This window comes from Macrobrachium nipponense, chromosome 10 (genome assembly GCF_015104395.2).
Source record: "Macrobrachium nipponense isolate FS-2020 chromosome 10, ASM1510439v2, whole genome shotgun sequence".
Lineage (NCBI taxonomy): Eukaryota > Metazoa > Arthropoda > Malacostraca > Decapoda > Palaemonidae > Macrobrachium > Macrobrachium nipponense.
Window position 1 is genome coordinate 29,534,908 of NC_087204.1, and position 23,121 is coordinate 29,558,028.

The 23,121-nt window shown below is 34.1% G+C and overlaps 1 protein-coding gene across 1 annotated transcript in view; it reads right to left on the minus strand.

The window, feature by feature from the left end:
- Positions 1-8,208: 8,208 nt before the first annotated feature.
- LOC135223531 (sodium/hydrogen exchanger 7-like) overlaps positions 8,209-23,121 on the minus strand; it is a 155,793-nt gene continuing 140,880 nt past the window's right edge. Inside the window, 1 exon segment of the mRNA XM_064262008.1 lies at positions 8,209-9,147. Within this exon segment, the coding sequence (XP_064118078.1) occupies positions 9,046-9,147 (102 nt within the window). The 3' untranslated portion in view covers positions 8,209-9,045.

A 23,121-nucleotide genomic window follows, 5' to 3' on the forward strand; every position in this document is an offset into this window, starting at 1 on the left:
ATTCACTGATTAGAACTATGTCATCTGCAAATCTTAAGTTCTTAAGATATTCCCCATTAATGGTAATTCCCACATCATCCCCATCTAAATTCTCAAAAACTTCTAGGCACGCTGTGAATAATTTAGGAAAGATGGGGTCTCCCTGTCTAACTCCTTTCTCAATAGGAAATTTCTCAGTCTTTAGGTAGTTTTAGGATTGCTGTACTTCCCGTATAGATATCTTCAAGTGTTCTAACATAAGATTCATCTATTCCTTGCTTTTGAAGGGCTTTCATTACTGCTGAAATTTTGACAGAATCAAAGGCTTTCTCATAGTCTACAAATGCCATACATAGTGGTTTGTCATACTCTGTTGATTTTTCCTTTAGCTGGTTAATTACATGGATATGGTCAGTTCTTGAATACCCGCTTCTAAAACCTGCCTGCTCTCTCGGTTGATTAAAGTCTAGCTGTCTTTCTATCTTCTTCTTTTCCATCGTTATCCCTACACTAAGGGGTCGGTTGCCTGATGCGCCTTTCCTTACAACATCCGACATGGTTTACAGTTGGCAAAGGGGTTTTTACAACCCATGCCCTTGCTGTCATCAACCACAGTTATTGGCTTGGGCCTCGCCTTTGACAAAAAAATCCACTGCAAGGCAGCAATTTCCAGTTATTAGCAGTGGGTCTAGCCTTTTACTCAAAAGTAAGACTGCAAGGCAGCAGTATCCAGTTATTGGCGGTGGGCCTATTCTTTTACTAAAAAAGTAAGACTGCAAGGCAGCAGCTGTCCTTTTAGTCATTTTACAACACACAGGACCTACGGTGGTAGTATTCTTACAACCCTACCACTGGGACACCTAGCCGTCTTTCTATACGGTACTGTAAATGCGCTAGTGTGGCAAATACCCTTTAGGCGACACTGTACTCTATTTTTTGGTCAAGCATTTCTTTCTTTTTTTAAGGGTGTACTGCATTAAACTATCTTTTAAATGAAACTACAATGAAGTGCTTTGGGAGCAAGATTTGTTTTATATTTAGGGCTTAAACTCTAGAAATAAGCATTTGTTCGCATTTTTAGTGAATTTTTTAAGCATTCACGCTTCTTCCTGATCCGTGATGGGTTCTGTTTGTTTGTTCGTACGGTGTTTTTACGTTGCATGGAACCAGTAGTTATTCAGCAACGGGACCAACGGCTTTACGTGACTTCTGAACCACGTCATTCCGGAAACTAACTTTGCGAATGTTTGAGGTATTACGTACTGTACATGTTTCCTTTCAATTCATGGGTAGCATGACCCTTTCAAATGCCTATATCATTCCATTCCTTTCTTGGTCTGTACTTTTGAATTATACTCTTTTTCACTAACCTAGTCATTTCAACTTTCTATGCATCTCTATATTTCTCACCCTATTTTTTCTCTGATTTGTAATAAAAGCATGTACGTATGTACATATTTTTCTAGTTATCCGCCTTGAATGTACTACTAAAGTGTACTAGGTTTGACCGTAGTGTTAAGGGTATATATATTCTTTCCTTTCAGAGAATTCATCAATATTTACTGAGATATTCGTGTACAATTTTTGTCATTATGGTATCTGTTCAACTCTAAATCAATTCATTTCATGAATAGCATGAATGATGATAAGACTCAATCAAGTTGGACTCAAGACCTTCAAATCAGCCCTTTCAAGGAAGAAAAAGCACCATTACACACCATAGCAAGCTGCCCTGGGAGAACCACTTCAATACACACTTGATCCTAACTGTCTTAAGAGCCGAAAGTCCGTTAGGATCAGATTCTGTAAGGAAAGCAAAGTTCACGGTAGTCTTTTGCCTCTCTTGATCACACCAGCTAATTGAATTCTGTTGGTGAGGGCACATAATATAATGCTTTGACTTTCGTCACAACCTATGTGCAAATTATCCATATTGGAGGACATCTTGTGCTTATCAGTTGAAAATCAGTCCTGAGAGGACAAAACATGAAGATCATATCAAGGAAAGAAAGTCCTGTGTAATTTAGTTAGAAGTAGTACAAAAATTCAATACATGCACAGTGATATGGAAATCTTGACTACCTTTGAAGGCTAAAATTCCAGCTACACTCATGCTCTTTCATACACATTCATAGTCTTCTTTAGATATACCCACACCACATTACACAAAAAACACACATTCTGTCTTTCCCAGTATAGTACACACTGCCTCTCCACTTTGGCCACACCATGTACCATTACTTTATTTCCAGATGTCTGTCTGTCAATCACACTAACAGAGAATAAAATTTTGTTGACTCACTCTCTTCTTTCTTTGTGCACCGTCAGGGGATCTTGCAAAATGCTGACTCATCAGAAAACATGCATGATATTGCAGACGCTTAAATACTGAATGGAGCAATGAAATCAAACCACACAGGAACACTGTAACAAAAATAAAAAACTCACAATACAGTAATTCAGTTAAACATTACTTAGTATGAACCAAAAGCAAAGTAGCAGCTAAAAAAAGTTTGTTGAATAGATAACAACAAAGAACGACAAATGTTTTCAGACTTCATGTAAGAGTATTTCTTTAAACACTCATGATTCCTCCAGCTTTTTCAATGAAGATAAACAAATACAGTATTAGCATAATAGTACTGTATTGTGTTTTATATTAACGTCAATTCTAAAGAAAGTTGACAGATATTTAAGAAACCATTGTAAAATATGCTAAACGTCTTAGGACCTCAGGCTGATTTCTTAAGCCATATTTTCAAGTCTGGATGGTGGTGGTGATGATGATGACATTTAGTGCCATACTAGTACTGCTATATTGCTACTGCTGTATTATTACTACTACTATCACTTTTACTGCAGCCCTAACTACCAATATACTACTATCAAGATTATAACAGCTAAAACTGCATATTTCCCAGACTACTACAAATTCCACTATCATAGTAAAGTTTTGCCATATATCCCAACACAATTATGTATTGGTCAAGTCAAGTGTGCAGAGAACTTTAATGAAAAGGAACAGGCTTTAAATAAAAGAACACATCATTCTGAAAGTTTTATTCCTTAAATAATAGAAATGCTTTGGGACACAAATAAAATAACAGATATATTAATATATATGAGGCTATAAAAGCAGTAACACATTATAGTGTTCTTATAACTTTCCTTGATATTTCAAAAATACAGAATATAATGCATATATATACATAATCATATACAATAACGTATATGACATGCCCAGTTGATTTCTCCAACTGAATTCAGATGTGCCAGTAAAATATTCTACTAAACCATGACAGATGCACCACATTAAAAAGTGTGCAAGAATGACTTATTACATTTATTGCTAGTAAATTTGAAAATTTGATTCTTTTTCATCTAAATTTGAGACATGAAAAAAGGAGTTTTTCCAGTTAGTATATGTATAGATGAAATTATTTTCATAAATTAGTTTTGCAAAACTACATGGTCAGACTTATAGACTCTTCACTGATTTGCATGTAAAATTTCTTCTTAAATATTTGAAAAGTGCAAAAAGGAACAAGGTTAAGCTGAAGGAGTTCAGCAGCTAATCATGAAGAGAATGAAGAGAATTGAGAAAAAGCAAATGTAGTACTACTGTCTACAGGGTGCCATGTACAGTGCACAGTAACTGATACATGTATGCACTGACAAAACTGGAAGTTAATCCTTTGGCCACATCTATGTACAAAAATGCATAAATGAACAAATATAGAATAAATTAAAATAAATGGAAGGACATATTTAACATAAAATGGAACTAAAACGTTCAAGGAAACCAATTAGTACAGTACAATGAAAAGGATGAAACCATCTAAGCTGCCACAGATATGGGTACACCTGGACTTGAGACCAGGTAGTGGCTTGAGGCCATTCCAAGTTTATCCATACATATTGTATACTGCTGTATATATATACATATACTCCATATACTAGAGATATACTTATGATGGACTTTAATAATAGTCTCTACAAATAGTAATAAATAAGATAAAAGTAAGGCAAAATGGGAGGCAAATATAACAGTACTGGATCTGGTAATCAGTACTGGACAGCTCACTATGAGCAGTCAAAAAAAAGAAAAGAAAAGAAAGAAAAAAAAAAAAAAAAAAAAAAAAAAAAAAAAAAAACACATTCGTGATATAAATCACTACCAATATTTCATCACACATGTCAAGAGGACAGCATCACAATCATGTATGTATTTATTTCATATTCACAGCTATACATTATGTATAATTATTTATATAAATACAAAATAATCTCTGTGTATCAAGCTGAAAAGGTATATATAGCAACATTTGCAACATGATCAAGGGACATTCAGATAAAACATATAAATCTTATAAAATTCATGATAAGATTTCAAGATAACGTGACCTTATCCCTAAATTGAAAATATATATGTCCTCTTTTACCTACATCTAAGCCACCTATCGTATCATACCTACGCCTATCTGTATACACACACGTGCGTGAAATTTTGTTGGTGAGACTGAAGTGAGCTATGCATTAAAATGGCTGGGTTGCTTTTGCAAAAATATAAAAAAATAAACTAAAATTCCAACATCAAACAAGAATGTCATGATTATCATTATTCTAAAGTAACTTAACCAAATCACAGTTTTTTTTTTCTTGACTTTTGGGGCAGACCCCAAATATTTGATTTGAATGAAAGGTGAAGACTGGAGTGAATAACTTGAAGAAATTTGACAGATAAGTAGAGATAAAAAAAAAAACAGATGAAAAGCAAAAGGCAGATAACTACGCAGCTAGGGCTGAAGAAATACTGCAAAGAACCTTTAGTGTACTGTCAAAAATATACCACGTAAGTCATACTCTAAGATCGGTAGTCCCCTACAGGGAAAAATTATTTCTTGCGACAAAAATTGATGCTTAGATCACTCATCACTAAAATTCTATCGAAATTTTAAAAAACTTAATCATTACTTGTGATTGCATCATCAAAAGCTTATGTTTTACATCCACCTCAGCCCAGTTGTCATTAATTGTCTTAATATATGTTCAAATCATTGAAAGTCAGATGAATTTTGTTGAATTAAACCAGACCAAGCTACAATTCTCATGTTTAAGGACTGAGCTTACAGTTTCATTCTTAAATGGATAACAAAGGTCCGATGATACCTGCCAATTTAATTAAGACAAATTAAATATTGTCAATCAAAAACAGTGTCACTAAACACTGTTTATAAGTGACTAAACTTGTTTCAATGAAAGTGAAAAAATAAACGTGTGTATTGCACGATGGTAAGATAAAAGAATTTTTTCTGAAATGTTTCAACAAGAGAGATTCTAAACCTATCACTGACTTTTGCATGGTTAAAAGTAGGGAATGAACCTAAAACACTTCACTGTCTTGAAAACACTTAACAGTTAAAACAAAACTGTTACAAAAAATGTCTAAATTCCTTATTTGCTCTTAAAGAAATGATTCTGGGATTGCACTAACATGTTCCCATTAAACAGAATTAATACTCTCTCTAAAGCCATTACTGTAGTTACTAATACAGTATATTCCGCATGATATACATACCTATAAACATCAAACAGTTGTATATAATCAAGCATATATCTCCCTAAGACTTCCACACTCATCAATATCATCACTGATGTATTTCAGTTAGATTTTCCCCTCATGGGGTCAAACAAGACAGGCTTATCGTGTGGCAAGGATCTTTGATTCTTTGCCAAATAACAACTGCTTACAACTCCTATGGAGTTTACCAGACACCGGAGTAATTTTGAGGATGCAGTTCTGTACTGTATGTATTTTAAAGAAATGTAGTCCTGTAATTTTAGGAATTGTTCCTATACCTATCTAGTTATTTGGAGTTTTAAAGGAAGCTTGTTCTAGAATCTTTAAGGATTTACATTTGCGGTGTCAAATAACAATGAACACAGTTAAACATGGTTATGTTCATTGATACAGCAAGGACACCGTTAAACATGGTTATGTTCATTGATACAGCAAGGTAATTTTACATGGAAAATATCTGATTCAATGTAAACAAGGGGAGACCCATATCAAGTGATAAACACACAAGACTTTTCAAGTGCAATCCACATTACGACAAATAAACCTGGTCTCCTGGCAAAGTGAAAACTCATTCCTTTAGCAATGAAGTTAAAACCACTCTTGCAACTTTCTATCCAGTAGAACAGTATCACTAAAAACCAGTAAAAGTCTGTACATCCAGTACGAACAACACCTGGGAACACTAAGAAAGAAAATTGAAAATTGAAAGCATCATATAAAAAACCAATTCCACTTCTAAGAAAGGATAAGAAGTCAGTGTCAGATCCATCACTTGTCATTTTAAAAATGATTTGGCTTTAACAAAAGAAAGAGATTTGCTGTGCAAGCTCATTTTAAATACAGTGCTATAGGGCATTGTAGGTTAGCATGAAGATTACCAAAAGGGAATACTTCACAATGAAACTGAAGAATAATTTCAAACCATACAAATTATGGGAAAGCCATTTTTAATTACTAATTTTCCATTATGAACACTTTCGTACTTGTTGGGCAAACGTCTCTCTTATTAGGATATGCATATACAATTCATTTCAAAATTAATAATGGTATGTATGCGTACTAGCTTAATGCCGTCTGTGTTTTCAGACATCTACTAACATAGATCTGCTTATATAACTGTCAGAGTCCAAATACAGTTCAAGCTCGTGGAAATACTGAATGGCTTATATACCCTGTTTTGAAACACTAATTAAAAAAACCAGGCATGGCGTTCGTTTGGTGGGTTGAAGCATTTGTGAGGTGGTGCTAATAAATGACATTTTATGAGAGATAGAGAGGAAGAGTAGTCTTGCATACAAATGATACCAGGCACAACAAAAAATGTGAATTAACAACACACACATATATACACACACACAAATGAGAAAACAATTGCCAACACCAAAGCTCTAGGGTATGGTTACAAGTTTTAAGAGCACTGAGTGATAATTGTTACACTTTACAAACATCAGAAAAAATTAAAGTAATTTATTCATTAATAATTATGCCTTTCAGAAAATAAAAATAAACAAACCAACCTTTCCTCTTCCAAACAGTAATAATGTCAGAATATTTATGAAAATAATTCGAAAGTACATTTATGTTAGCCTCCTACATTAAATAATTAGGTTCATAGAATATGAAAAAAAATATACATGAGCATATACATTTGTATTGCATGTATACAGTGTACTCACAACAAACAGAAAATTATGTTCTTCAATACGAAGAAAAAACTGTGGAGAGTCAAGACTCCCTTACAAAACATGATCCAGGATCAATACATGTAACCCTTAATATAAGCATACATGAAACCTTATTGTAAATATTTTGAAGCCAATTTAACCAAAAAGTTCATCTTTTTCTTGTCTTTATACAATTTTTGCAAAATTTGGCAAAGTTCACTACCCACATCACTGTAACAAGGCATAAAAAAATTGGTAAGTGAACCTTTGTATATTGTATATATATATAGTATATTATCGTATATAATATATATATATATTATATATATATATATATATATATATATATATATATATATATATATATATATATATATATATATATATATATATATATATATATATATATATATATATATATATATTATATATATATATATATATATATATATATATGTGTATATATATACTGGTTATTATTATCTAGTCTCTATGAGGCCTCATACACTGTAAGGTCACTGTATATATGTTTGAGAGACTTCTCATAAATGCATTAATTATCAGCCAGAAAAAAGAAAAAAAAAGGGCCACAAAAACATTGACGTACAAGAGGCCTTTCAAGGCTAGTTCACCTTTGCCTCTGCTCTTTCACTACTTGGCAGTCCATGCCTTTAATAGTCATCTGTTTTTACTTTTGTCCGTTCTTCAGAACAAGTCCTTCTAGCCAACTCTGTCAAGGCATCTGACTCTCTAGTCTGGATGCTACTCATGTACAATTGCAGGTCTTTTTTTACTTCACCATATACTCAAAGAGGATAAGCCACCAGGTCTCCAGTTAGCAGCCTTTACAAATGCCTTGATTTTTCCACCTTCCATTAATCTTCTAGGATGACAGTAGCAAATCATAACTCTTTGCAAGAGTGTAGCAAGCAGTTATCTGCGTTAACTACACTGAAAAGGTAACCCATAATGTGACAGACCCACATATTTTATCATTTTTATTTTCCACCTTCTTGGCTTTAAAATAATGCGCAAGTATGTACATTAATATACATCACTGATCTCTGCACAATTGGCGATGGCAATTTACAGCAGAGGCGACAGGAATGCACACTGCACAGGTACTGCTTTCATATAATTACAGTATATCCATGATGACCTTTAAAGATGTACTAAAATCTCACAAAAGAACCTGGTATTTTCAATTTTTAATTACTGAGGCTTTCATTATATGCTACATACAGGCATATAGAATTAATATGTGTATGGAAACAAAACACTTTAGTTGCAGTCACAGCAGCAACAGTTAAACACGTTGATAATCAGACTAGTTATACTAATCATTCAGCCAAAGTAAAATACCATAAAAATGCCCAAAACTGTAAGTGTAATTGTCAGAAGAAAAAACACCTCTAAGTCTGATCCATCTATATCATTTACATTGGCACATTCACAATCAATTCAGTCAACAGATGCTGATCTGATATCAGCTGGATGTAAGCAATAACATGTCACATATTTATATACAGTACATTTATCTGAAATGAAAGCACAACACATACCACATCATCCTCCAAACAGTTCCACTTCACTTTTAACTCAAAAGGGGCACCAGACTGACGAGTTCACATTTAGCCACTTCTGTAACAACAAAAGCCACGGTAATTTCACAGATCTCAGATCTTGAAAAGTTTAAGTGTCACTTCCAGCTATGTATTCCTGGAATGATATCTTGCCCTCCAATATCCCATTTCCCTTAAGTTGAAAAACCATGAATAGCTGGTGAAATCGATACACAAAGAACCAAAGCTTTGAGTTCTCTTATAAATCTTGACCTCTGGAACCCAACACAGAAACCCTTGTTGGAACACTTCCAGCAGATCCCAATCCCAAATCTCCAGCATACAATGGGTTTGTTACACTCTGCAAAAAACAGGATCAATTCATAAAATGATGTAATTTGAAAAAAAGAAGCAATACAGTTCTGCATTAATAACCATAACCTACATCTACCTCAAATCTACTCGTGCCAACAAGGCAATTCTGCACCAGAAATCTACTTACATGCTACTAACAACATAATCAATCACTGCCAAATGCGTAATCACTCTGGTGGTTATGTCCATCATTCAAATATTATACGTACTGTTTTCTGTAAAGCAAGATACAGTACGTACTAATGAATATATTACACCTGCTACAATGTCATGATGAGGAATCAAGAATGTATCACAAGATAAATGATGCTCTACAGGGGAAACATTCTGGGATATTTTCCTACAAAAATTCCTATCATACTTCTTTCCATGTAACATGGACAATTAGTTAATCTAAAACTCCACCTATGCATAAAAGATATTCTCCACTTAGAATATGTTGGTTTGTTTCTGGTTTGTTTTTCCCTCAGGAACAAATCCAATTCTTAATAACTCACCCAAACTCTAAACCAAAAACAATTACCTAATCTTTTAATGTTTATTTTCAGTCTGTTCACAGAGCCTAAGTATTTAGGGAAAATAATCTTTAACAAAAGTGATTCCTGATTTTTTAAAAATTCCACTTTCTTCTTCTAACCCTTCATCCTTAATTTTCACAGCTGCAACAACTAAAATATTTTTCTTTCACTGTAATATTTTGTGCAGCATTCACAAACAGGCCCTGTACTTTCTAGAAACGTAATGCGAGGCATTCTTAGATTCCACAATATTAAAAGAATGAATGAACCCAAGAATTATCTTAACTCAAGAATTACCTAAACTTTCTTATTTTACTATGGTTTAAGGGAATTTTAAGCCCCAGTCCCATATGTAAATGAAGTTTTTGCATTATCTGAATGTATTACCAATAAAGAAGAAGGGATATTAGTTGTTTTACTACTGACCTAAGCAAGTTTCTTTAGATAATGAACATTTCAGATAAGTTGTTTTTAGCATAATTCACTGTGGAAAGACAAAGTGCATTTTGAATCCAAATAAATACAATATCTGAAATATAAACTGGAAACACTCCGTTGTTTGCCTCCTCAAAAATAATGTTTATTTGTCAAATGAATTTAGATTGTAAAGAACTAATAAACTACACTGTACGTAATACCAATAGAATCCCTCTGGGGACATCAATTAATCCAGATGACTGCTGTAAAGTATGATGATTAACTAAAAATTCTGAACAGTAAGCACAAGCTAATAAAGAATGGTTTAATTAAAAAAAAAAATAAATCGTACTTGCTTTGGTCAAATGAGAGAGAGAGAGAGAGAGAGAGAGAGAGAGAGAGAGAGAGAGAGAGAGAGAGAGAGATGGTTCTGGCTGTGGCATAACTGGAAGTTGACATTTATAGATGGTACTACTTTTCTTTCCTCTAAATATTTTTTTAACACAACTTAGTTATCAGGGTTAACATGGTCTTTATTTTTTTCACATTTCACATTGTTTATTCCTAATTTTTCCTTATCCTTTTCTTTACAGTCACAATTTTCTGTTTTCAAAGAGCTTATTTAGAGGATTTATGCTTGGAACTGGAGTATGAAATTTAGGCTAAAGGCCAAAATCTGGGACCTATGAGGTCATTCAGTGATGAAAGGGAAACTGAGAAGAAAGGAGGTTTTAAAAGGTGTAACAAGAGGAAAACCTCAAAGTTGCACTATGAAATAACTGTTAGGTGAGGGTGGAAAGTAAGAAGGAAGAAAGATAATATGAATGAGGTACAGAAAAAAGAAAGGAAGTGGTTATAGCTAGGGGCCAAAGGGCACTGCAAAGAACCGTAAGTGTCTACAGTGCCCTGCTTGTGGTGCACTGATGGCACTACCCTTCTGTGGGGAAGGATTTGTGGGAAGACAGAAATGGAACTGATCAAAATGAAAAGTACTGAGGAACGTAGCAAACCTTCCATAACATTTAGCGTTGGTTAAACCACACTGTAAGCAGTAAGCCACTCAGGAGAGTCAGAACATTCAATATATACAAAAATTATCTCAGGCACATAAAATACTCTTGTTTTAACTACGCTTACAACCTTATCACAAGATCTTCCCCCAAAACACTGAAATCTGGTAAATGCAATGACTAAAATAATGCCTTTTTATATAATAGACAGTGGACTGTATATGCATATATATAAATATTTTTTTTTATAAAACATAATTGCTTCAACATAAAATCCATTACTTATGCAAGTCTTCCCTCTTCTTTGGCCCAAATCCATACTGTCAATAGTTACCTAAAAAAAGAATTAGCCAAGCTGACAGCTGATAGCCGATGGATCTCAATGTGCACATGCAATATTAATCTACTCTGAGGAATTTTGTTTGGGAATATTTCATATTGCAATGAACAATATATGTAATGAGTTTACTATATTCAAACAAAAATTTTATAAGAAATTAAATTTATCTTCCTTAAACTGTACATAAATTCAAGAAAATAAAAAAAACAACAAACACACATCAAATACACAAATCCATCATATAATGTATATAAAAATATACCAAAATACTAAGAATTATACATGTGTAGGGGTACTGAATGTGTCTATTATAAAACAGCAATAACTGTAGCTGTGCTGGAGTTTTTAATGATAGTAGGAATAATACTTTTGGATTAAAAAATATACAAGACCTGAGAGTAATCATCAAGGATTCTATTTCACAATTCCAAAAATATGCATAGTAAGAAACTGATAAAATTAAAGAGATGGGATACTTTTGTGTGATGCTTAGAAATGTACACAATCCAGCCTACATATCCTTGTTTATCAATCATATTCCCAAATCTACAGTTGTAGAAATATCTTACTACAAACCAAAACCCAAGCAGTCTTGACACTCAAAATTTGAAGATATTCTGTGAATGTAAAAGTGGAAGCTTTAATAAATTTCTAAGTGATTATTCAAATTCACAAAATCAATTTTCACTCCCCAAGTGATCATATTAGGCTTTAATTACAAGGGCAACTATGTGCCCTTGATATACATAAAGGAGGAGATTGAATAACATGATTTAACTTTTACTGTAGTGAAAATAAAAAAATAAAATATTGCAAAGGGTTCCACTGACCAAACAAATATACAGTGCTTATCCAGAAACTTATTCATGTTAAACATCAAAAATAAACAGGATTACTTATCTAATGAATTTAGCAACTGGTATCTTCACTAGTGTATGGAAATACCTGCTTTAAAAGTATTCCAATGACAATCACTTTCTCAGTACATTAACATTTCTAAGTTTATCCTTCAATTAGAGATTAAAATATATATAAACAGGCAAAACTTCAAGACAATTAAAACAGTCATAATGAAAATGGCAACACAGGAATGTTAATTTCATATTCTAAGCTCACTGCAAGTCTTTGTCTGCAACAAACATCTTCACTGCCATCATAATGTTTTCCATGCATGTGTGATAATAGCACCATCACCAAATGGAAAAAAAATTACTATCAAAATTAAAAAAATAAAAATGTAAAAGGAACAAATATGAAAGAAACCATAACACTAGCTGAAATCTCTATAGTTTGCAATCAAATCATCATAACAAAAACTATGCAAGTTCCTCGCTGGACGAGTGGTTTTTGCGCTTGGCTGCCAATCTGGTGGTCCGAAGTTCGAATCCCAGCTCAGCCAACGCGGAATCAGAGGAATTTATTTCTGGCGATAGAAATTCATTTCTCGATACAGTGTGGTTTGGATCCCACAATAACCTGTAGGTCCCGTTGCTAGGTGACCAATTGGTTCCTAGCCATGTAAAAATATCTAATCCTTCGGGCCAGCCCTAGGAGAGCTGTTAATCAGCTCAGTGGTCTGGTAAAACTAAGATATACTTAACTCAGTACACAGTATTAAACACTGCATAACACAAAACTAAGTTTCTGTTAGGGAAATGAATCAACACCCATCAAAAAAACAGACATAACACAACAAAGAAATCTGGATGAAAAAAATAAAGATATAGAAAAATTACATTTTTGTAAAATTAGGTTTTATATATACTTACCAAATAACTGCATAGCTATAAGTTTCTACTTAGTCGGTAGTTGAAAATTTGCGCTTTTGTTTTGGTGTAAGTAATTAGTCCCCACCCACATCCTGACCCTTGGGGAGCTCAGGAGGGAGCGGAGAATCATGGGTCAATCGCCTACGCACTGTTGAAAAGAGCTTGTAACCTGTCAGCATGAGTCGGAATTTGATCACGGGTTATGCACATGCGTATGGACCCCTTTCCAGTGGTGGTCCTCGAGTCCTGGGAACTAGCTACAGGTTCGGCTGAGGGAACAACTATCCGCGGGCAAAAACCACTGCCTCCTTTAGACCTATGGTGTGCCTCCTTCCAGGTTTGGGGGAGTTTCACAATGACTGCTGTCCAGGAGAATTAGTGGGACGAGTAGCCACCCCCTCCACTGTTCTTGCACTAACGCTAAAATCACTTAACTTATCCATAATAACTTTCACTGAAGCCTCAATTTGTGCTACGGAACTAGCAAGTAAACCAAACTTACACTTCAAGGCTGGCAATGGTATCAGGATTGGCAGGAAGGGAACCTGGTGACAGAGTAGCAGGTAAAGTCGGAGGGCTTGTGATAGGGGAGATAGTAGTCACAGGCACAAAAGGCACAAGTTGAAATGCAACATCCGATCTTGAAGTGGAAACCTGACTAGCTAATACTCTAGCCTCGACTCTAACAGCCGCTTTTCTCTGTCTTTCTTTCTGGAGTTTTTCAAGATGAGATTCTAAAACTATCCATTTCCCCTGATCCCAGTCTTTGCATCTGTCACATTTTAGGTTAAACAAGCAAGTCTGCCCTCTATAAGGCGAAAGATACAACCATCCGGTGAAATTCAAATCAGAGCTGCTAAACGACCATTGCGTAGTTGGGAACCGGAAGAAATGAACTGGCCATCCAGCACTGTTGTACCTGCTCTTCCCCAGATGTGTGTGGGGACTAATTACCTCCACCAAAACAAATGTGCACAACTGCAAATTTTCGAATTTTGAACTGCTGATAAAGTAGAAACTTATAGCTATGTAGTTACTTGGTGAGTTACTCGCATAAAATTGATATTGTATACTGTGCAGCATTCATGCAATGGCTAATTATCATCTCTACTTAGTTCCATGTGCAGTAGAATACCTGGCCATGTTAGTATTCAATAATTTAACATGATTACTCAAAGTCTGTGATAAAAATAATCAACACATTCAATAATTGTAAACAAAAAAAATAAAAACATTCAATAATTGTAAAAAAAGAAAAAGAAAAAACTAAGACATTCTAAACAAATTGGCTAAAGTCATAATGGAACTGATTTGGGAAATACATAATTGCACTTTAAATTGTAGCTTTTGCTATTATTCAAATCTGTTAATATATTTGTGAAAAACCATATATATAATGAAGAACTGGAAAAATATGCACAAATTGTGCATGAAACATAGTCAAGGAAAACCATTTACATGTAACTTACCAGACACCAAAATTGACTTGTTAGTCAAAAACACTCACAACAATCAAACATGCAAATATGTGCAAGGCAAAAAAAGTTGCCTTTCAATTCAAAACAAAAACAATGTAAAGATTGACATAAAACTCCCCTTACAATGCACAAATCAAAAATAAAATGCACAGACTGAAGTTATCAGAAAAATGTATAGAAACCTGAGGCAACTAAGAAGCCTTTTATGTATTTGTTTATAGTTAGTCTGTGAATGGAATGCAACAACTGCAAACCTAACAGCATACTAAGTAAGTTCACACTTCTCTCATCAACATAAAAAGTAAAGAAAAAGTTTGTGCAAAATATGACTGGACCAGATAGCAACTCTCAACACTAGTCAGAAATTTGGTAGAACAAGAATAATTGCTGAATATTGAAATTCGTAGTTCAAAAATGATGACAGCAAATATTATCCAATTTGTTTGTTCAAGATAATGGCTAATTAATCATTTTTAGTAGTTCAAGAAAGATAATCAATACATTAACAACTTTTAGATATATGTAAAAATTGCACAAAGACATGTATAAAAAGAGTAGATAAGCTGATAATTCATCTTCAGCATGGAAGGAAAAAAATTAAATGTAACTCCAGCCTATGAACATATGCAGCTCTTACAACTGTGAGAATGTTCAGTGATAATTACCATCTAATAGTCTTTCTCACATGGATTGTGTCTGGATGATTTCTTGACCACAAATATTGGTTACTGTAATGTAGAGCAACCTATCTGAGGTAAGCAGAAATCTCAAATACAATATTTTTTCCATACACTCGTCTCTAAATTTTACTTGGTTCTTCAGACCTTACAGAACCATATAAACGTGTAAAATTGGATGAAACATTTCCCCACCCTCAGATCTCCATGTCTCAACTGGAGCAAGTTCATTTCCAACTCCTACAATATATCAGAGATGAGGTCCAATCAAAAGGAAGGAAAGTAGAGTGATCTTACCGAAATATTTTTATTGTTCTTAAGGAAAACAAATACTACCTTTATGAACTGTGTCCAAACTCTTACTTTACTTAATGAGTGAATTCATCCAAATGGTAAAGTACAAGCTATGAATCTGTGACTTTACATTGCACTTATTACTAGGATTATTACTTGTAAATCAATCTTTATCAAGATTAAGCAGCATCACTCATGATCATAGAAATTCATATTTGTAAACTGTACAACCTGGGGAAAAATGAGTTTCGATGCCACTAGTGGGTGTTGATTTTTGTGCTGATTTTAATCTGATAATATTAGCAGTGGAAATGGATGTGATCCTTATCCAAGTAAAGTGGTCTTTGTATGATTGAAACCCTTTGCTGAAAAAAAACTGAATTGTCCCATTCAATTCCTCTAATGAAATGGCTGAGAATGGAAAATCTGGACGATGGGTCTACCAAAAATACTTAATACCTCAACATGCACATAAACTTCTTTCTGCAATAAATGGGATGTAGGTCACAAAGCATTCTAATAACTAAATACACACAGATGTAACAAAACAAATGAATGGAAAATTATGCTCATCACAGAAATTATGGCTCAAGTGCACAAACATAATTATGGGAACAAAGTAAATGCACGTACACTGAGCTTCATATGAATTTCATATACATGTACTAATTTTGTAGAGTAATTTGGAGTTGAAAATATTTACATTCGACAATACAGACACCACCCTACTTACAAACAAGTTAAGTTCTGGATGGCTGTTTGTATACTGAATTGTTTGTATTGTTTTTAAGTTGTTTATTGTACTCTTCATGCCTATTTAATAAAGTATAAAATCAATACAGGACTTATGTTTTTCATCCTAAAATACAATACACTGTACATGCAGTACTGAATGTTATACAAAATAGGCACACAAAACAAAATGTGAAATTATGGGTGGTAAAGGGGAGCCCTATGAACACAATTTTAACTTCCAATCCCATTTCTTTGTACATACTATCTCTGAATGCTTGTAAGTTGACTGTTCATAAGTAGGATGGTGTCTGCAATGTTGATAGAAGCAAGCTATGGCCAGATATGAACTGGTGAGGCACCAAAGTGCACTCATTTCTGCCTATAACTTTTGATATGTCTAATAAGTCCCATCTGATTCACACACAAAGCCTTCATGGATCTACCAACTGGACTCTTAAGTCTGGTGACCTGTCTTGTGATCAGTTTCAATTGCTTTTGTAATCAGCATTCCACCATATGAGCCTACCTGAAGTGTAAGTATAAATAAAATATGAGAGGTTTGTTTTTTGTGTGGACACAGGTTAAAATAAAACCATGAATGACCATATGTACTGAAAAGATTCCCATGTCAAAATTGCAACATACTAATCCATCCTCATAGGAGAGGAACACTAGAATATAACTTTAACATTAGACATTCACTAATTTATTCACTTTCAAAGAATCTGTTTCAATCAATAATACATCATAAAATAAAGCAAAGCATCCCTCTGCATTGCTACAAGTTTGCCAGAAACTTTTTAAAACATGCTTACCTGAGCTATACTGAAGGAGAACAAATTTTCATGGACACCGCATACAAAATTAATGTCAGGTTCTAAATACAAATTAGGTCATAACATTCCATGCAACATGGCAAAAACTGGCAGAACATTAAAGTATGCAAAGCAACTCTACAGTGAGATGAAATGAAATAGGAGGTTAAAGGAACTTAATCTACAAGAAAATAAAACATCACAAAAAAAAGGGGAATGACATAACCAAACCGGTGAGGTGAAGAAAGGCAATTCCATTTCTGTACATTTGGTTTGGAGTATATGTACAGTATTTGCAAAAACCAACCAAAAACTAAAATAAAAAATCCTTCATCAACTACTGTGTGTTTCAAATGAAAACGAGGTTACACCAAACAGCTAGATATAAAAGTGGATCAAAAACATTATCCACATGACATTTATACAATGGTGGCTACAGCTAAGCTGAATGGCCTGTTGTGAAAAATTTTGACTAAAATATGTAACATCTAATTAAATGTGGCATTGGAGCATTGAGAGTCCAAGAGAGAGGGGGGGGTTCAAGGATAAGAGAATATTAATTTGTTTACATCCAACGGTAATCAAACAACAGATATTAACATCCAAACCAAATGCCTTATTGCCAAGTCACGTACCAGTCTGGTCGTTTGGTAGTTAGCGGTTCCAGGGTGGTGGTGGTAGTGGTAGTGGTGGTGGTGGTGGTGGTAGTAGTAGTGGTGGTGGTGGTGGTGGTGGTAGTAGTAGTAGTAGTAGTAGTACAGTAGTTAGTAGTGGTTGTGGAAGTGATGATGGTTGGTGAAGAGGTTTGTAAGTTACATGAAATTCTGGGCGTCTATACTGAGCTGACTACGGTTATCCCCAGAGTCCCTCTCCCGCTTTAGTGCCAGGGAGCCAATGTCGTCGAGTCCACCCGTTTATCACCATGGAACAAAAAACAAATAAGAAAGAAACCAAATAAGCTTGAAACTCAAAGGAGAAAGCAAATTAAAACATAGCACTAACTACGAAATATCTTTACATAGGTTGGTGCATTAATTCACCTGTGCTTTTCAATACAGTGAAGAGAAATCTATGAGTAAAAAGTAGTACAGTAATATCAAGCACTGAACCTTAAGAGGCTATAAAGCATGTGTCCAAAGCTGACAAGTTTGTTTCAGATATGTAATACATTCACCCCTATTTCCAGTCATTAACTGAGGGAGATCACACCTTCTTTGAATCCTCACACATACATCTTTCTAACTCAGATTCAAAATAACATTAACATTTCCATGGAAATGGCTGAGAATTAAATAATGAGCTGATATTGAAAATACTTAAGTAAAACTGCACTGATAATTAAATAATTAACTAACACTGAAATTTTTTAAGTAAAACTAACTTGGGATCACATTCAGTCTTGAGAGCTTAAGGAGTGAATGAGTAGTGAAAATCAAAACAATTAACCACAAATACTATAGAGTAACAATAAGCTTATTTGACAGTCAACGGCAGAGGAGTTAAAAAGAAACAACTGTGTGACATGACACCCAATGCTCTCTATAATACGACTTATGAAGCATGGAAAAAAATTACTTTTTTTTGTATTTACCAAGACTTTCCCTTCCTTCCAAATACAGTCCAAATCCCATGCCTATGAATCGTGCACATTTCACTGAAATGGTAAGGATGAAAATAAATATAAAAAAAACTGATGAAAAACACTGGGCCTTCACATACATTTTACGACATCTGTAAGTGTACAAAACAGAAAGACAAATGTGTATTGTTGTTGACTAATCTAAAAAGGAAAGTCATCGGTGATATTCATTAGCCAATCGTAAAGATTTTCTTAATGCATGTACTATGATGTATGGTAAAAAGGACTAACTCTGCCAAAGAATATTACTTCTGTGCCTTCCCAAAGAACTTAGTATTGAATATAAAAAATGAGATGCTCAGCCATGTTTTATTCTCCTAAGCATTCCCTGGAAGGAAAACAACCTTCTTCTAATGACACACCTCGATGATGTTCACCTCCTAATTGTATGGAAGGTCTGAAAAGTGTGCATAACTGTAGTCATATGCACAAGAGCTCTGGCACCTGAGTATACATTATCTAATGCCCAACTATGACTTTCACTTGACCTCATATACAAGGCCTAAGAATTAATTACAGTTAAGTAGTTTTCTCAATTGACAATTAAAAATCATGTAGCAAGACCAAACTCCGACCAAGTCTCATGTGATCTCATTCTTTGCCATGAAAGTGAGACAGCTACCAAAAATGTTTAAAACAAAAATGAATGCCATCGAGGAAAGTATTCCACATAACACTAGATTAAAAGGGGTGAATTAAAAAGCAGACAAAGCATGACTACATAAATGAACAAACTCTCCCACTCGACTGTAAAACTACTAAATATTGATTTTTTTTGCATTAATCTTTACAATTTTTCTATACAATTGACTGATACATGATATGGAAATTTCACTCTGATTCATCTGAAAAAATAAGTTTTCTCTAAGAAAGAGAGAACAAAAATCTAGGGGATAGTAATTGGAAGTGTCAGTCACTACAAGTGTTGTATGAGGGCATTTAGAGAGAAAAATGTATACTGAATGACAAAAGTTAGGAAATCTCTATAAAGGAAAACAGGAGTTTCCAAATAAAAAAGTTGTAGAAAAAAATAGACTACTGGGAGCTGCTGTAGGCACTAAATCTATTATAAGTACAAACATTCATAAAATTACAGTATAAGAAATACACACACAGTGCATAAAATTGATTAAATTAACCAATAACTTTCAATATAAAATGAAATACGGGAAGCCATGAGACAAAACATTGTAAGGTAGAAAAATCACGAAACAGTGATCAACTCTTCATTAATTAACTTGAGGCTAATACACTTAATCTTCCAGGCTTGTACATATTGATCTTAAAGTGATATTTCATAAAACCAAAAGTGAACACAGTTTATCCATCACAACCCAAATGAGTCTGTGCATTATACTAAACAAGAGTGAACTTGATATTACTGCTGTGCAAACCAACTACTGTCAAGCTGATTCACAACAAAAAATAAAAAGCTTCTGTTACAAAATTAGTTGCTTCCTGATTTTTTTATATGTTGGATGTTACTCAGTACAGAAGTTGAACATCAGTGAAAATACTAGGAAAGCTACAAGCATTATTAACCTGCTAAAATCATCAGCAATTTTTTTTATGCTGTGTTAGCAAACTTCAGATATGAATTACATTTTTCTTGCAATACAAATGAGAGCATATACATATAAAATACATCCACTGTGCACAGCAGAGAAATTGTGAAAAATTAACTCTATTCTTGTCTTAGCGAGAATAAAATCTTTGCATAATTTGTATACAGTACTCTATGCCATTACCTACACCATATCTGGGTCAAATATCAAACAAGTGCATCGTGGCATTATAATACGTACATCAATCCAGCTAAAAAGATCTTAAATACTGCTTTACAAATTCCTCTGACAAAATCACTGAATTCCAAATTATACTGTCAAGTTGTTAAGAATAATATAAGGTCAACTAGCAGGTGAGGCATCTACACTTTTTGGTGGTTTATTGCTCACTTGCTTATCTCTTCTGTTTTAATTTTTCTTTTCATTCAAATTATCAGTTTTTTTGGTTATTTGATAATAAAGCAAATTCAAATCTATGCAATGTCATCTACAATAATAAAATTCAAGTGGTCCTTGTTTGTCTGCCCAAGGTGTGGGTGGGGTAGGCGGAGGATAAGGAGGGCAGAGGAGACATGACACATCCACCCTCCTGCAAACCTGTTTGTCCACCCTGGGTGAGGGCAGGGTAGGTAGGGGATTAGGAGGGTGGGGGAGACATGACACATTCACCCTCCAGCCCCAAACAGCATAGTGCATACCATCAAGCTAGTTATTAATATTCCCCACTTTGTCTTTTTTACTTTTTCACATATGGGGATCTTATTCCTTGGAAGTTAGGTTCTACACAATTTCATGGCCTCTAGGCTTGTTCCCGATGAATTTAGGCTAATGTAAAAAATGATTACATTAATGACAATTGACTTTTAAGTTCTGAAGCATACAGTTAAATACCAGAAGTCACAGGGAAGAATAGAAAATAGGAAAGATCTTGACAGAGAACAACAGTGAAAATGTATCAGATTGTTTGAATGGAATGGAATGGAATGGAATATGGAGCTTAAGCCAAAGGCCAAGCACTGGGACCTATGAAGTCATTCAGCGATGGAAAGGAAATTAAGAGTAAATGGGATTGAAAGGTGTAATAGGAAGAAAACTCACAGTTGCACTATGAAATAATTGTTAGGAGAGGGTGGATGGCAAGATGGAAGAAAGATATGAATGGAGGTACAATAAAAGGAATGAAAGAGGTAGCAGCTAGGGGCCGAAAGGACACTGCAAAGAACCTTTAGTAATGCCTATACTGCACCCTGTGAGGTGCACTGATGGCACTACCCCCTTATGTGGCAAATTGCTTGAAGGAAACACACCGAGTAAGAACTCAAGTCAGAAAGAGGCTGTCCTCACAATGGGGTAAAACCATCGCCTAGTTAACCATTACTATAGAGTTTATTTGGAATTCAGGATGTGGTCTGAACACCACCATCAAAGAAAAGACACTATTTCCCAGTTTATTTAAATTTCAGTTGCCCATTCACCATTGTAAAAAGGCCATTTGAAATAGACATTGCTAATTGCTGACCTAGTGAATGTTTATTCTTAACAAAAATGAGTTGGAAGCAATTAGTACAACAAACTAACATAGCTATCTCAAAAATAATTGTAATAGTAGCATCTTTAGAAAACCAGAAATTTTTTAATTGCAACAAAAAAGCTTAGTACTATATAAATAAAACTTTTTGGGTGTCTTGACAAAGCGTTCTTCATTAAGCCAGAAGAGCCATATACTAACAGGTTTAAAATACAAAGGCAAATTTTACTTAGAAATAACTTGCCACTTGCAAAAATAATGCCATGAAAAATACTATACCAAGTAAAGTTGATTCTACTTTCCCTAATGCAAGTCATTAGAAACTGCATTGGAAATTTACTCTCATGAAATGTATTTTTACCTTTATTAACTGAAGAATGCCAACATAAGTAAAAATAAATAAAATAAAATTCTGACCTCAGCAAACAAAACCAGCAGTATCAACAAAGCTTCACATACACACATATACACACTAGGTAATAATGATGACTTCAAGTAGTATTAACAAATTTCCTAACTATTTATTATAACCAATTCTCAACCACAGCATTTTATAACAGGTCTTTCCACTCCAAATCTTATAATGGTAACTTTCGGGAGTAGATGCAATTTTTTTAGGTGGTTCCCTCCCAAAAATGAGCTAAGGGTTAAAATGATAACACCTCGGTAATGTCAGGATCAACTGATGGAAATCTTTCAGTATTGTAAATAACCATCAAGAAAAATGAATTTTTAAGTAAGAACATTGTACTGTAATATGCATACTGAATCCTTTCGGGTGAACAGTATCAAACAAGACTGTTTCCAGAACTGTGATTGTAAAATACAACATACAAAACTTTGGTTTCATTATCATAACTTGGCTTGGTGCTCAGTTTGTAAAGTAACAAACAAAATTCATAGTGTCCAAAGGAACTGAATACCTTTCTAATACACCAATTATATTAAAAAACAAAGCAATTATGAAGTACTCTAGTCAAAGTATAGGGGCTGCGGAAGCCGTGGTTATTCTTTGGTGAAAATCTGTTCCCACAAAATTCTTGGAACTCATACCTATATTATTCAAATTCAAAATACTGATCCCATAATACAAATAAACCATACATCTGATTTCATGACTCTCCCTGAAAAGTCCACACTAAGAAAAATACAGAGCTGTAAAAAATATACTTTAA